The 14,573-nt window shown below is 41.6% G+C and overlaps 1 protein-coding gene across 4 annotated transcripts in view; it reads left to right on the forward strand.

Moving 5' to 3' along the window:
- Positions 1-14,573, forward strand: part of creb5b (cAMP responsive element binding protein 5b) — a 44,884-nt gene that overhangs the window by 10,616 nt on the left and 19,695 nt on the right. For all 4 annotated transcript variants that reach the window (XM_071470000.1, XM_071469999.1, XM_071469996.1 and 1 more), the window contains exons 2-5: positions 585-662; positions 1,328-1,421; positions 3,266-3,387; positions 4,738-4,892. In XM_071470000.1, the coding sequence (XP_071326101.1) occupies positions 609-662; positions 1,328-1,421; positions 3,266-3,387; positions 4,738-4,892 (425 nt within the window). In that variant the 5' untranslated portion in view covers positions 585-608. The remainder of the gene's footprint in view (positions 1-584; positions 663-1,327; positions 1,422-3,265; positions 3,388-4,737; positions 4,893-14,573) is intronic.

Genomic DNA, 14,573 nt, shown 5'->3' on the forward strand with positions numbered 1-14,573 from the left:
TAAACTTCACCCTCTGCCCACCCCTCATACAGTGCTGCTCTGCCACCACTTCCTTTTCTTGTTCTCACTATTAACTGTGTACCAACTAAATAGGTTAACAGAATAGCTGACTGCTGTCCGACCAAAACTTCAAACTACTGTATTGCATCAGCTTCCAAAATCCTGGATGCCGTCCATTTAAAGTTCATTTTGTCTTACTGCATATCTAAGTTTGTGAAAATTGATTTTTCACAGCACTACTAGGGAGTAGTTATTGTTGCCATTCCAGCACCATATGTGCTAAACCAGATTCTCTCACTCTGTGGTGAGAATAAACATTTGAAGACACCTTGAAGAGACTGTGGCTTCAACATGGTGTTGGTATTTGGTTGGAAATGTCAAACATGGTTTATTATGTCATTGTTATTTCTACACACACACACACACACACACACACACACACACACACACACACACACACACACACACATATATATATAGTGAATGTGCAACAGTATGTAGTGTATTTCTTGTCTTGAATGCTGGCAGGGAAACACAAGTCATTCACTTCCTCTCCTTGCTTTCTTCTTTTGTCTTTTTTGTAGTTTTATGAGAAGTTGGCCGGAGTGATGAACTCAGACCAGGAAAGGCCATTCGTGTGCAACGCTCCTGGCTGTTCTCAGGTGAGTGTGTGGATACGAAACAATACAACACAACACAGCACAGTGTGCATTTGTGTATTTGTATGTGTTTACCGGATTTTTTTTTTTTTTTACTACACTTGTGGGGTCCAGCAGCTTTTTTGGAGAGCAAAATGTTGGACCACACAAGTTTAGGGCTTTTTGAGGGTTTAGACTTGGTTTTAGTGTGAGGGTTTGAACTAGGTTTAGGTTCGGTTTAGGGTAAAGGTTGGGGATTGGCACATTGATATGTTATGGTAAAGGTTAAAGTAAGGGATGAGGGAAAGCATTATGTCAACAACAGGTCCCCACAAGGGTGTGTATCTGTGTGTGTGTGTGTGTGTGTGTGTGTGTGTGTGTGTGTGTGTGTGTGTGTATATGTGTGTGTCTGTCTGCCTGTAATATGAAGAGGTTTACAATGAGGAGGCCTGTGGAGTAGAAACAGAATAGCATGGAACTGAGTGAAACACAAACTGTAAATAACACTGCAGGTGTAAAACACCTATAGAAATGCTCTTTGAAGTCAACACCAGGGCTGACGCTCTTTTTCGGAAACACTCTTTGAATAGACAATAACAGTGGACATGTAGTTCAGTTTTATAATTAGAACACTTATTTGACTCTGCACATGCACTCCTTACAATCCTACTTCTTAAAAAACTTAACAGCGATTCCCCACGGAGGACCATTTGATGATACATCGACACAAGCATGAGATGACCCTCAAGTTCCCTTCCATAAAGAATGACAACATGTTATCAGGTGAGTTACAGCTACATCGATACAGACACACACTACCTCAGCACCTCAGCAGGTGTGTGCCTCTGTGACTAATGCTCAGACACACCTGTCTATCATCAGAAAACTTTATGGCATGTCTATACCAGTTGTTTACAATAATGTAAATCATGACACATCCTACCTTGCAGCTCAGTGCATACCACTTAGGCACAACAGGATAAAGAGAGGCTGATGTATTACTAGAGCACATTAAGTAAAATTTCTCTTGTTTGTATTAGCATTTTCCTATCATTAGAGGTGTCATTATTCCTCATTTTAGTGTAGGAGGACTGGGAGATGGTTTACAACTGTTTCATGTATAGTGGGATGCACAAGCCCCAGGTGGCATGCTAATCTGTTCAGAGGAACATAAAAATTAATAGATTGTGTACTGCGCACACAAGAGTCAACCCAAGGCCAATCCATAAGTATAGATCTCCATTCCTAGAAAATGTCCCTTCCACACTAGATGACAGTGTGTGCTGCTTCAGCCACACTGCAGAGATTGTGTCTTCTTTATTATTTACACTCAGTGGACAGCAGGATCGGATTTTCTAGGCCAGGTGTCCTTATTGCCTGTTGTCTGAGTTACAGCGCTGGCCGTTTTTCTTACTGAGACCTTGACCTCAGGATAAAATAGTTAGTGGTTATGCTGTAAGATACAACTCAGCCACACATGGTAACATGCCCTAAACTGGTCACACTAATTGTCTACTCTCTTGCCTTTAGTACCACAACTGTTGCCCTAAAGTTAACCTCCTGCTCCATTTGCCAATATTTTCATTGACTCATAAGTTTTTTTTGTTTTTTTTATTAATAGAACATGAGTTACATTCTCACCCTCTCCAATGGAAAAGAAGTATATTTAGAGTAAAACTGTATTTTGGGTACAAAGTTTGAGTCAATCCCCAGTCTAGCCAGAATGGATAAACAGACCATGAAGTATGCTTTTAGCCTTTGAAACAAGCCTGATCCTAAAATCACCTTCAACTGTCTGAAACCTGATCTGTGCGCACCCCCCACAATGTCAAGCTGAATACCGTGGCTTGACTGAGTTCAACAAATGAGACCCCCCTCTCGGTAGGTGGGATCTGTACTTCATCAGCTGAAATGGGGCTGTCATGTTTAGTATCTCTCTCTCCCTAACAGTGTCGAGTGATCTTTTCTTAAAATCACAGCAAATATGGAACAACATTGTCCATTTTTTAAAACTTTAGTCTTTATGTGAATCCTCATTAACTCCCTGAAGGTGTTTGTTAGTCTAACTGGGGTTTACATGAAGAAGTAATAAATAACAAACTGCATTTTAACATGATGCAGAATCAATAAGGCTGGAAAATAAAAAAAGCAAACATAAACATTAGAGACTAGGGTAACTGATTTTTTAAATTAAAGGGTTAACAGTAAAAATTGTGCAGTGAAACAAAAACAAACTGTCATATCTGCTCATTTTTAAACAAATAGGTCTGGTTTTAATTTGTAGAACATATACTGTATCTCTTGCTGACATAGTTTGTGTGATGTATTGTTGTATTGTGTATAATTTTGCACTATGTGTCCTGTTTGTTTGTTTAGTGTTACATTTTCATTGTATATACAGCATGTTTCAACTGTAATGATGAAATTGAGGTTTCAGCTAACTGTTGTATAATACATCAAATGGCAACATTTACAGTCCCTTAAAAATAAATGAAAATGATCAAAAATTAAATTAAGAATAATGAAGAAAATCAGTTTTTGCAAGCGCCACAAATAAACGCTGCTAACAAAAGTTGATTTCAAAGCTAGAACTTGACTGACTAGAACTGGATTTCCTTGATTTCCAGACCAGACGCCCACGCCAACGCGTTTCTTGAAGAACTGTGAGGAGGTGGGATTGTTCAGTGAACTGGACTGCTCCATTGAGCAGGAGTTTTGCAAGGCCCAGGAAGAAGAGGATAGTAAACAGGTACTGCAGAAGACAGTATAAATGGCTTAAAAAAAACCCCAAAGCCAGAGCCTGACCACAGGGGTTATGTCAGGCTATTGTGAACTGTTATCTGGTGCTATCATCAGTCATGTCACTAATAACAGCCCACGAAATGTGAACTGATATATATACTTTTAATAGATGCAGAAGACATAGATGTCATGTAACCACACCTTGTTCACCCGTTAAAGAGCTGATAACCACAAATATGGGGACACCTTCAACATTTCTACCATATTTTCTTCTTTTCATCCAAAGTGTAGTCATGTCCAGCCCTTGTTGTGCCCCAGATGCCATGTTCCTTGATCTCCATTAGTCTTGTTGACAGTGACAGACAGGGCTAGCAGGTGGAGATTTGTCACCCAGCACAGGTGAAGAGAAAAGAGATCAGCTTCTCCACCTGTAACTTCAAACAGCTCTCCAGCCATTTCTCAGAGGGGGAGTCCTGTTTCTTTCCAGACATAAAGAGAGACCCCTGAGACAACTTTTGTGGAAGCAATAAAAGACCTGACCAGACATTCTCACATGTGAGCAGAGTTGCAGAGCTTTGACATTTGATAAAAGACGTGCTCATTCATTTATGCACTATAGATCTACCCTGAGGCACGTCTACCTGAAACACATGTAATCGTCAAATCACCACAAGACAGACTGCTTATCTAATGTCTGGGATGATGTGCAGTGCATGCTGCAGCTAAACTGTCATTGGGTGGTTTGGCTCTGGAGCTCAGGTCATGCCATGTCTAGCCTCCCGAGCCTGTGTGGTTTACGATCGGAGGCTCTGCTAAGTCAGCAGGAGGCGAGTCAGAGCAAGACTGTGGGAGCGCAAAACACTATAGGCAGAGATAAGAAACGAAAGCACTGAAACTTAAGGAAAACAGCAATCAACCAATATAAATATATAATAAAAATTTTGTGACTGTCCGTATTCTCCTTTTTATGTGTGATTATTGCTTTTTATGCAAATTACTTCAGCTTGCTGATTGTTTTACCCCAAGATGTGTGAGCTTTGTTGAGCTTTGGAATGTATATGCCATTATATGGGGTAGAGGTAAAACAGACAAACTGCCGTGCTGGGTAAATAACAATAAGGAAGCCTGGTCTTCATTAGACTCATTGTTTCCCCTAACTCAACTCAGAAAAAGCCTGTAGATTATAGTTTACATAGGTCCTCATTACCAATTCAAGCTGGGTGTATAGAGCCCAAGGCCAAACAGTTGTAAAGCTTGGGCTGTGATGAAAATATAACTTGCTGGGGAAAATTTGACACTCTTGACAGATTCCTTACCATGTGTAACTTCTTTCTTCTCTCCTTCCCCCTCTCTGCAGAGCATCTCATTGCACAGCCAAGCAGGCCAAGGCCAGCACCAGCAGTCCCACTCACGGATGGGCAACCATGATACCAGCATAGTGATCCAGCAGGCCCTGCCCTCTCAGTCCAGCTCCGTCATCACTCAGGCTCCATCCACAAATAGACAGATAGGGTGAGTGGGCAACACAGTCGGAAAATCTAGCAAAACATCAGCAAGATGAAATTAGGCAACAGTTACAAAAATGTGGATTTTATTAGAATTGCTCCAGAAAACACAGGAGGAATAGTTTTTTGTGATATTAGTTCAGTATGGGTGAGTTGTGTGAGTTTCTTTTTGTTACCATGTGGTAGAAGCAGTGTAAATAACTGCTGACAGACTGAAAATTATCTGAGAAGTGCAGTGATGGATGTGTATCCTCTCACCTCAAGAGTGCCCCCATTATAGCTACAGCTGTAGGCTTAGCCCGGTCCCTTTGTGTCCGTGCCGATTGTCATCGCTCCATATTCTCTGAGGTAATGTCAGTATTTTGTTACATTTTGAGCAGTGTGTGTGGGACTGGCGATTCATGTTTTGCTGTTCTTTCAGTATTGTCCCACAGCAGAGCATGCCAAAGAGGGTCCCAGAGGACAAGATGAGGTCATTGTTGAAGCCTCAGTTGTGGCTGTTTTTACATCGGTTTAGCATTTCATGCTCTAAAATAGTTCTTTTCACCTATGGGAATGTCAGCCACAACATTAGAGCTTTGTTGCTCTGATACCTTTGCATACAGGTGTGTAATAACAGCCAATAGAGAAAATATATTAACAGCAATCTATGTAGGGTGTTGCTTTGTCATTTACCTGCAGTCTTTAGTGGTAAAGGACTACTTCACAGAGTGTAATGCATTTTCAATTTCACAGTCATAATCAGACTGTGTGCTGATGATCCATATCTGGCCTTTGTATGTAGTGAAGTTGTGTGAGGCATTGATTTTATAAACTCTAATGTGCGTCATTAGCTATCAGTTCTTTGAGGCTGGCGTCTTTCCTTTGTGCAACTGATATGAATCATATGAATAACATAATCATCACACACAAACATTTATACACAGTTTTTTTTTTCACGAGGACACCCCACTGACTTTATTCATATGCCTTATCCGTTTACCCCACCCACCTTCAAACTTGTGCCAGGGCTTTGTTACTGTAAACCAGGCCTGTGGCAAGCTACTTAGACATTGAGATGGCTCAGTGTTATAGACCTGCGTTGTGTCGAGGTTGTCCTGTGTAGATTTACAGCTTGAGGAGCTAGTGAATATTGGATGGGAGGCCCATCACTAAGCCTGACTGACACCCCGTCAGGCTCTTTGTGGAGGACAGGGATGGAATTTCATCCCCTTGGAGGAGCAGCAATCACTGCCAGTAACAGAGACTTTGCTGGGCCTGTTTCACCTGAGTTTACCTGTCATTGAAAACTCCTCATCTTGCAAAAGTGCAGACTTCACATCTTTTATGATCACAAATCTTTCATTGAATTGTTGCGAGACTGGTGCTTTTACTGCTTGCAGACACAGAAACACATCACTTGAAAATGAGAGCTGGTGTGCTATATGGTAGTGGTTTTCAGCCACACAATGGCACAGAAGTCCCAGCTGCAGTCTCACATTATTTCAGGCAGTCCCTGAGCAGCAATCATATGTGCTGAAACCGCAGGGACGTCTCTTGTTTACGAGGATGGTGGTGTCCTAACACATGAATAGGACGAGCAGATTCACACCAGAGAAAACTGATCTGGAAATGTTCACATCAGCAGGAAAATGAGTTGAGGAAACCCCTCCACTGAGAAGCAATGCTTCCACAGGAAACCATTAGGGCCAACCAAAGGCTCCATGCACAGAGTTTCTCCACAGGAACTTCCTATATACAGAATAAGCCGGACACTTCATAGGCAAGCTGTACTCTGTCCAGACTGAGAGTTAGGGAGCCTACTGAAGGCCGAACAACTGTTCCCTATGATGCCTGTCATAATTAGCCTTTTGTGATGTTAAGCTACCTCAATTATAGTCTCATGGATGTTTTTTTTTCCCATGTCTTTGTGAAGAAAAGAGTATCATTTAAAACTAAACTTTAATCCACAGTGCATAAATTCTTTACAGTGCAAATGTTTATACTTAGATTTACTCAAAATTACTTTAGAGACCATTAAGAAACAGTAATCCTTGTCAAGAATGGTAAGGTTTGTGTATGTGATCATTGCAGGCTTAAAAAGCTTTTAATCTCGACACACTTGTGCTTTGTGGTGAATTTATCTCTGAATGAGACAAAATCACCAAACAAAATCAGTTTAATCTCACTTCCATCTGCTTCCTTGGTTTCTTCCTCTGCTCTGCTGAATGCACAGCGTGAGCATCCAATGAATTAGGATAACAAGTCATTTTCATTGCTCCACAATGTTTACTAAAGAGCTTTGAGGCTTGGAATCAATTAGGATTGGCTTTCCTCAAGTCCATTTACTTTAGGGTTGAGCTGGGCCTGCAGCTGTGAAACCTGAGGACCTCTCTCTCGCTCTTTTTCTCTCTCTCGCTTTCTGCTCTGAGTCCCTAAACAAGGTCTTTGGGGAGCTGCACTGACACAAACCAGTGTTAAAACCAGGCATAAGAAAGAGCCAGCAGATCTTAATGTCACGGCTATCATTATCATACAAAGGCAAGTGGCGTCCAACAGATTTGAATGCTCTCTGCTTTTCATTTATAAACATCTGGCACTGAGTTATATCAGACTTAAATGCATTGGACATTACGAGTCAACCATGTGACATACGACATTCTGTAGAAACCTCCACCTTTTGACTTGTAAGTAGGGATGTGTGGGTAGATGGGTGTGGGCACAAGGAATTAAAAATGACATTCTTCTATTCTGGCTGAATCGTTTCCATTACATAGCACGTTCAACCTGAATGTAGCTTGGTTAAGTGAGGAGTGATTACAGTATAGATGTGGTAAAATGTCTGATCATCAATTTATGATACCATGTTGTTTAAATGCAACTCTTAATTTTGGCTGTGTATTAAAACAAGTGCTTTTGTTAAATGAGGACACTTTGAGGACTGTGTGAACCGAAAAGGTGCAATCCTCTACACCACTGACTGTTGATAGCAGATGGTTTTGGTTTGTCACCATCTAAACAGGACAATGTTTTTCAATTTTTTCTTGGACTTAAATCGATTTCAAAATAGAAGTTTGTATGATTTTATTCTTGTGCAAATGTGACATGAAGAATTTCTCATTTGTGGTTTGGCATTCATATGCCGTGTGTCCTTTTTCAGTTTTCTATGTGAAAGATTTATCTCTAAACCTAACTATGTCTTGTTGGTGATGTCCCACCCTGGTTGTACTGTGTGCAACTCTAAGTTTGGCAGCCACATCACTTTGCAAAGTTGAAGGAAGTCAATTTGTGGTTTCATTTCCCATGCTGCTTTAAATGCACAATATATTTCACACCTCAGAGTCACCATATACTTGTGGTCCTTGTTTTTGCCTCTAAGGGAAGTAGCACAAATAGATGCTGGTCTGCATGCCTTCTAAAGGTTTTATGCAAAGCCCAAGGTTAGGGTGATATATTTGCTGTGAACTTGATGTGACGAAGAACAAGAAGATTTGGTGATGAGCCCATTGATCAAATAGGATCAGTGGTTAAAAACATCTCACGTGGGCTACTGATAACTGCCATTCTTTCTGTTTCAAAGAATCTGCTTCCCAAAGCTTAATTACATTTATTTTTGTTTAATACAGATTATAACCATCATATCATGATGATTGACAAATATGATTCATTGATCGTTTCTTGCACTTTATGAAAAAAAAAAACTCTGAGTAACTGGCACCACTTTAAAACAAATGAAATCTAATTTCATGTGCAAATGCAATCTGTGCATGGTCTAGCACATACTGTATCTAGATTCAGGAGATCTCCCAGCTGTTGACATAAACTACAGCTCTCACAGTGCAACAGATTAATCCTACCCTTGTGGTATTGATAGTTATGATTATTTTGATTCCAGGATGTTTTACATATCACATTATTATAGATTGCTAAAAACCTTTTCCCATGCGTATGATAAAACAACTATGCTGATTTCTACGCCCACTTTACCAGCACCTCCACACCTATGCACAAAGTTGTGGGTCCTCCCTGGACAAACGCTGACCTTATGAACTTCATGATTTAAACAAAACTTCCTTTATTATTGTTTATGATTAGATTGCATTCAGAAAGCGATGATAAGGAAGGAGGTCCGTTCTGAGTGCAGGAACATGGGACCTCTACAAAATGCCTGTGGTGCCCTCCTGGTCTGACTTGACAAATGCCCTTCTCTATGGGCAAATATAGGCAATACTCTCAACCATGTATAAATTGTGGGGCTATTGTACATGGAGGAGGAGCAGGTGGAGAGAACATAAGAACAAATACATGAAGGTAAAACAAAGGTGTAATCAATTACAAAAAAGGACGGAGAGAAAAAGAAAGCGAGAATGTGGGATGTACATCTGACCTGAATTAAGATGAGCTCATTGTGTACTGCAGTGGGTTTAATAGTGCGTTTGTAGAGGAACGCCCAGACTCTGTTCCCTCTCATTCCAGCAGGGCTGTGTCATCCCTGCCCCGGGGCCACCACACATGCAGGCTCAAGCACAAGCAACTCACACACAGGGACATGCCTCACAGCTCTGGGGAGCGCAGGGATCACAACGTGGGGAAGTGTGGAAAAGGGGGATCAGAGGTGGACAGAGGAGAGGAAGAAAGGGATCAGAGGTGGATGGAGGAGAGGAAGAGGGGGATAGGAGGTAGATGGTGGAGAGGAAATGAAGGATCAGGAGGGTGGAGGAGAGAGAGAGGGAGGAGAGAGGCATAAGATGTGGTGGTCATGGGTTTAATACCAGGATGGTGGCTAGCAGGGTGGAGGAGAGGATAAAAGACATGTCTGCACAAGGAAAGGAAAAGGTACATCATGTTTAGATGAAAACGTGGACCAAATGAGATCAGGACATTGAAGGTGTGGGAAAAAAATGCACTGAGATTATGAAAGGAAAGTGAAGATGGAAAACTGAATGACAGGCAGAGGGATGAGACTGTTGGTGGAAGACAGGAATCGGGTGGCGGGATAAGAGGAAGAGAAACTGGTTAAGGGGAGAGGGACAAAGTTTTAAAAGATCAAGAGGGAGAAGGATGAAGTATCACTGAAAGTGAAAGAGACTGTGTATGCCAAATGTTGCAACACCAGTCAGGTGCCGCTGACGATGCCAGGTTAGCTTGTAACAAGATGACTAGTTGTTGCTGAAGAGTGTTTCTGATTCACTGGTGATAGGAATGTACTGACATGCTTTTTGCTCTTGTTGAAAATGAAAGGAAGCTTATCTTCACTGTCCTCAGCCAATGGCATCTAACGAATCAAAACAATATCATAGTTGGTGAATAATACTGCAACACTAATGCTAATTTGCTCCAGAGTATCATTCACCTCCATTCCTCAACTGTGCTTTGGCATGGCTTTACTCAGCTAGAGGCTCCCTAATGTGAGGACACCCCATCCCAGATTCATCCCAGTGCTGCACCCTCCCAGCATCAACCTCCTCTAGCCCGCTAATAAAAGTCAGCCTGTGTCGTAACCCATTAGGGCTGATTTATTTGATCAGATTCGTATTATTTCCTCAGTCCAAACCCCATGGCACTCTCCTCCCACCAGTGATTAAAGGCAGTAAATCAGGGGCAGGTCCTGTGTAGTGTTTACTCAGAGAGCCAGGCAGCTGCAAGCTGTTTGAGGCCCTTGTTTCTCCCTCTGTTTACCTCCGTTCCCATGGCGACTGCACCACCGTCTCCCGAACGTCTGGAACTTGGCCCTGGGCTGTTTTGGTTACGTTCGAAAGTTTTTAGCTGCTGTGTCTACCCAGAGCTCGCAGTGACTTCACCCAACGAGGAGTGAGCGCAGTGATGTTGGACGAGTCGAGGAGGAAAAGAGAGGGAAAAGTGAGAGGAGGAGAGGAGAGGAGGGAGGGACAAAATCTGGGGGTAGGCAGGCACAGGGTGGGGGGAGGGCGAAAAGCCAAGAGCATTACATCATTCCTGGAGCAGAGTCAGAAAGGGAAGGATATGAGTCAGTGGACGGACTGCACCTCTCTCTCTCTCCCTCTCTTGCTCCTCTTGGATGACAGCCAAGCCCCTTGTGTTCAAGTCCCCAGTACTTGAGTTGGAGTTGGGATTGTGGGGATTGGGACGGCAAAGCTTAGTGTGTGTGCAGACTGCAGGATTTGTAGGTTAGAGCAAGCAAGTCCAGAGGGGGTTGAGTTGAGGTGTGGGCACCCTGGGGCATCCAGAAAAGAGTTATAGAAGATTAACAGGACAATGAGGGGTTGTCAGTTCTGCTCCATCGGGGGAAAAATAGCAGGATAACTTAGAGAAATAAACTATGGAAGAAGAGATAAAAAGCAAAAGAGGGACTCAGGGAGGGAAGAAGGTCTAGCAGTGATGTCATGGTGGAGTGAAGGTGGGTGGGGGGGTGGTGCAGTGGTAGTTCTTGGGCGGGGATTGTGGAAGAGAGAGCAAGGCACTCAGTAATGTGAGAGTGCAGGGTCAGGACTGCAGAGTGTCTACCTGCTCTCCCCAGGGGCCCACAGCCCAGGCTATTATCAATCCCTTCAGTGGAGCCACAGCCTGTCATTATTCACTCACATGCACACACACACACACATGTTCACACACAGCTCCATGAACATTCACACACTCATGCACTTATTCACCCACATACACAAACACTCTGAACATGAATCCACTAATCTACTGTACAATTGGGTGCATAATGTTTGCACAGACAAGCAGAAGTAACAACGAAAAGCAGAAGAGAACTAAAAAAGTAGGAACAGGCTTTGTACAAAACATGTAACATTTATTTTCAGATTGTTGTTTACCTGAAAACTTTATCAACAAGAAACTCAAGAATGAGTAGGCTGAGCCCTCTGATAATTTCACATGCAATAAGCTGAGCAAAGATGTAATGTTAAAAGTCTTTATTTATTCAGGCATATTGGTTGAAACACACTGATCAAGGCAGAAAAAGTAAAAAACCATAGTGGAAATACCCGCCATAAGTTCCCAGAGCCCAATATATGACATCTTAAAATTGCTTGTTTGGCTGATTAACAGTTCAAAACCCCAAAAGAGGCAATTAAACATCATAATGCAAACTAAAGCAGAAAATATTCACATTTAAGAGGCTCGAACCAGCAAATTTGGGGGATTTTTGCTTGAAAAATAACTTGAACAATTAAGTGGTTATCACAATTGTTGCCAGAGAGTTTAGCATTCTGAAAAACATTTTTTTTGCCTCTTGTTAGTCTGAAATGTCTTTATTTAAGAGCACAGTCAGCACAAAGCTGAGTTAATCCCAAGAGGAAGTGCTGTCAGATGTCAGTGTTGTTTTTCCTCCCACTGGACAAGCAGGTTGTGTTTTGGTGTGTGTGTGTGAGGTGGTGATGGACTGAGTGTTTGTCCTCCCACCATGCTGCTACAGGTGAGCTCCGCTAACAGACAGGCGTAAAAGTACAACCTGTAAAAGCTTCAAAAGAGCCTTTCTTCTCTGGAAAGCAAGAACCTGACGTATCTGTGCTGTGTCCTGACCCCTGCCAGTTACTGTCACAAGTAGCTCTATGTATAAATTTCATTTTCTTATCTTTAATAAGGACATAAATGAGGAAAAACTGAGATTTTTCTTTTTATCCAAAGCTGGTAGTTGTTAGGCTGCAGGCTATTTAACTTTCCTAATGAGAAAACCAGCACTGTGAAGGATTTAACTAATCGGTAATTGCTGACTTTGAGAGGGTTTTATCTCAATCAGAAAACAATCTGGTAAATGTAGTCCTTTATTTGTGTAACACTGGAGGTTAGGTAGCTACTTACACTTATTTCCAGTACCAATTTTTAAAACTACTGTTTCTCATTTTTTACACGCCAGCTTCAAGGTTGAAAAGATCAGATTTTCTGTAAAAGTAGCAATGCTGCATTTATAAGTATCAATAATGTACTGTATATAGTATAAACAAGGTCAGGATGTTCTTGGGATGGTCTTGGACACATAATTTTATGAATATATACATATTATATATAAATTCACAGGAGTGCATTGTAATGCATGTAACATTTAAATGCCATGCCTTTTGCACAAAGAAGTTAAATGTGATATGCTAAATAAACCACTATAAAAACAAAGCACTGTGAATGAGCTAATTCCAAGTTGTGATCACAGATTTTATAGCTGTAATTATATGTAGATATATTTGTTTAAAATCTGTCTTAAGCTAACTTATCTTCATCCACAGTGCAAAAAACCACAGGCAGTAGCCATACAGAATAAAATTTCAGCAAAACAGTTTTTATCTACAAAATCAACATCATGTCACTGCCACTGCCTCATGACTGTTATTTCATCGTCTTAAACGCTGGCAGTCTAAAGGCAGAGGGGAACTGTGTTGATGTAGTGCGCAGCTACACTGCATACCTCATTGTACTTTCATGAGTTTTCCCATGTGGAAATGTTTGGATTCGCGGTGTTGCTCAGATGTCATATGTGCTGTTAAATGAGTGTGATTGTGATAAATTGGGATGTTAGACAGGAATGACACACAGTCCGGATGGTAATGGTCCTGTGTGTGTGGAGCAATCTAAAATGTCTGGAGCGTAAATGCACATATTTAGGTCTGGAAAAATACAGGTATTTATTCAGGTGGGGTTTGCTCTGGTATAGTCCTCCATTTGGCCATCACTCCCTCACTACCCACCATTACGGTAATCCAGGCTATGGTGCGGTCAATTGATTACATTAACCCATTGAATACAGCCAACCTAAATGCTTCTCGTTTTCACTAATTTCTAAATGTCCAAGGAAATGGAGCTTTATTGACTGGTTAGTGGCAGCATTCATCCTGATGATACTGATAACTGGAGAATTATTGATCCTCCAAATTCAGGTTTGTTAAAGAATTGAACGTTATAAACGCTGGTGTTTTGTGGGCACTGTTTTGCAGGGACTGTATCCATGTGGGCGTAGTAGCACCCTGCAGCTGGGAATCAGTGTTCTTACAAGCAGGGGTTTGGTGGCAGTTGTATAAATGACATCACCACGTGCAGATGGAGTGGTCTGGGGGTTTGGATGGCTGCAGTCTTGAACCAGTGACTGAGACAGGACTGCTGTCAGAAGTTTGAGCTTAGCCTGGGCCTCATCTGTACATGTGATTTATTGATGTGGCCGTGAGTGTGGATAGGCCTGTTGGTCCGCAAACGCTTTTGTGGTCACCAAGGGAGATTTTCCCCACAGGGCATCCACCGCTGTAGCCATTTCTAAATGTGATTCTCGTCATGCACATTTCATGTGGTTGTTATGACAAATATTATTCATTCATCATGACTATCATCATTATTCATCCATTGTATTACACGTATTTAAAGTGCATCCAAAAACTCCCAAGATGCCTCAACTTTCAACTGCAGCATGAAAACACAGTCACATTCTGTAGAAACAAGTAAAAACAACAAACAAAAGACACTGGGAAAAGCACAAAGGTGAAATTAGTAAATGCGTGAAATTACTTTTAAAATCTAAGAGTGTTTTTCTTCAGCAGTCTCTTGTAAAATTGCCATAGTGCAAGGGTTCTTTTCAGTGTAATACACTTTGTCGATTGCCAATCCTCCAATCATGGTGCCGTAGCCAGTACAAGGATTTGTGAAGTGTTGGTGAAGAAAAACATTTTTCTGTATAAAATATCTTGATTAACTTCTCCTCTCTGGGACATGCACTGTATGTTGAGAAAAACATTCATGTAATGTT

This window comes from Trachinotus anak, unplaced genomic scaffold (assembly GCF_046630095.1).
Source record: "Trachinotus anak isolate AG129_WGS33_773 ecotype Australia unplaced genomic scaffold, CSIRO_AGI_Tana_v1 ptg000032l, whole genome shotgun sequence".
NCBI lineage: Eukaryota > Metazoa > Chordata > Actinopteri > Carangiformes > Carangidae > Trachinotus > Trachinotus anak.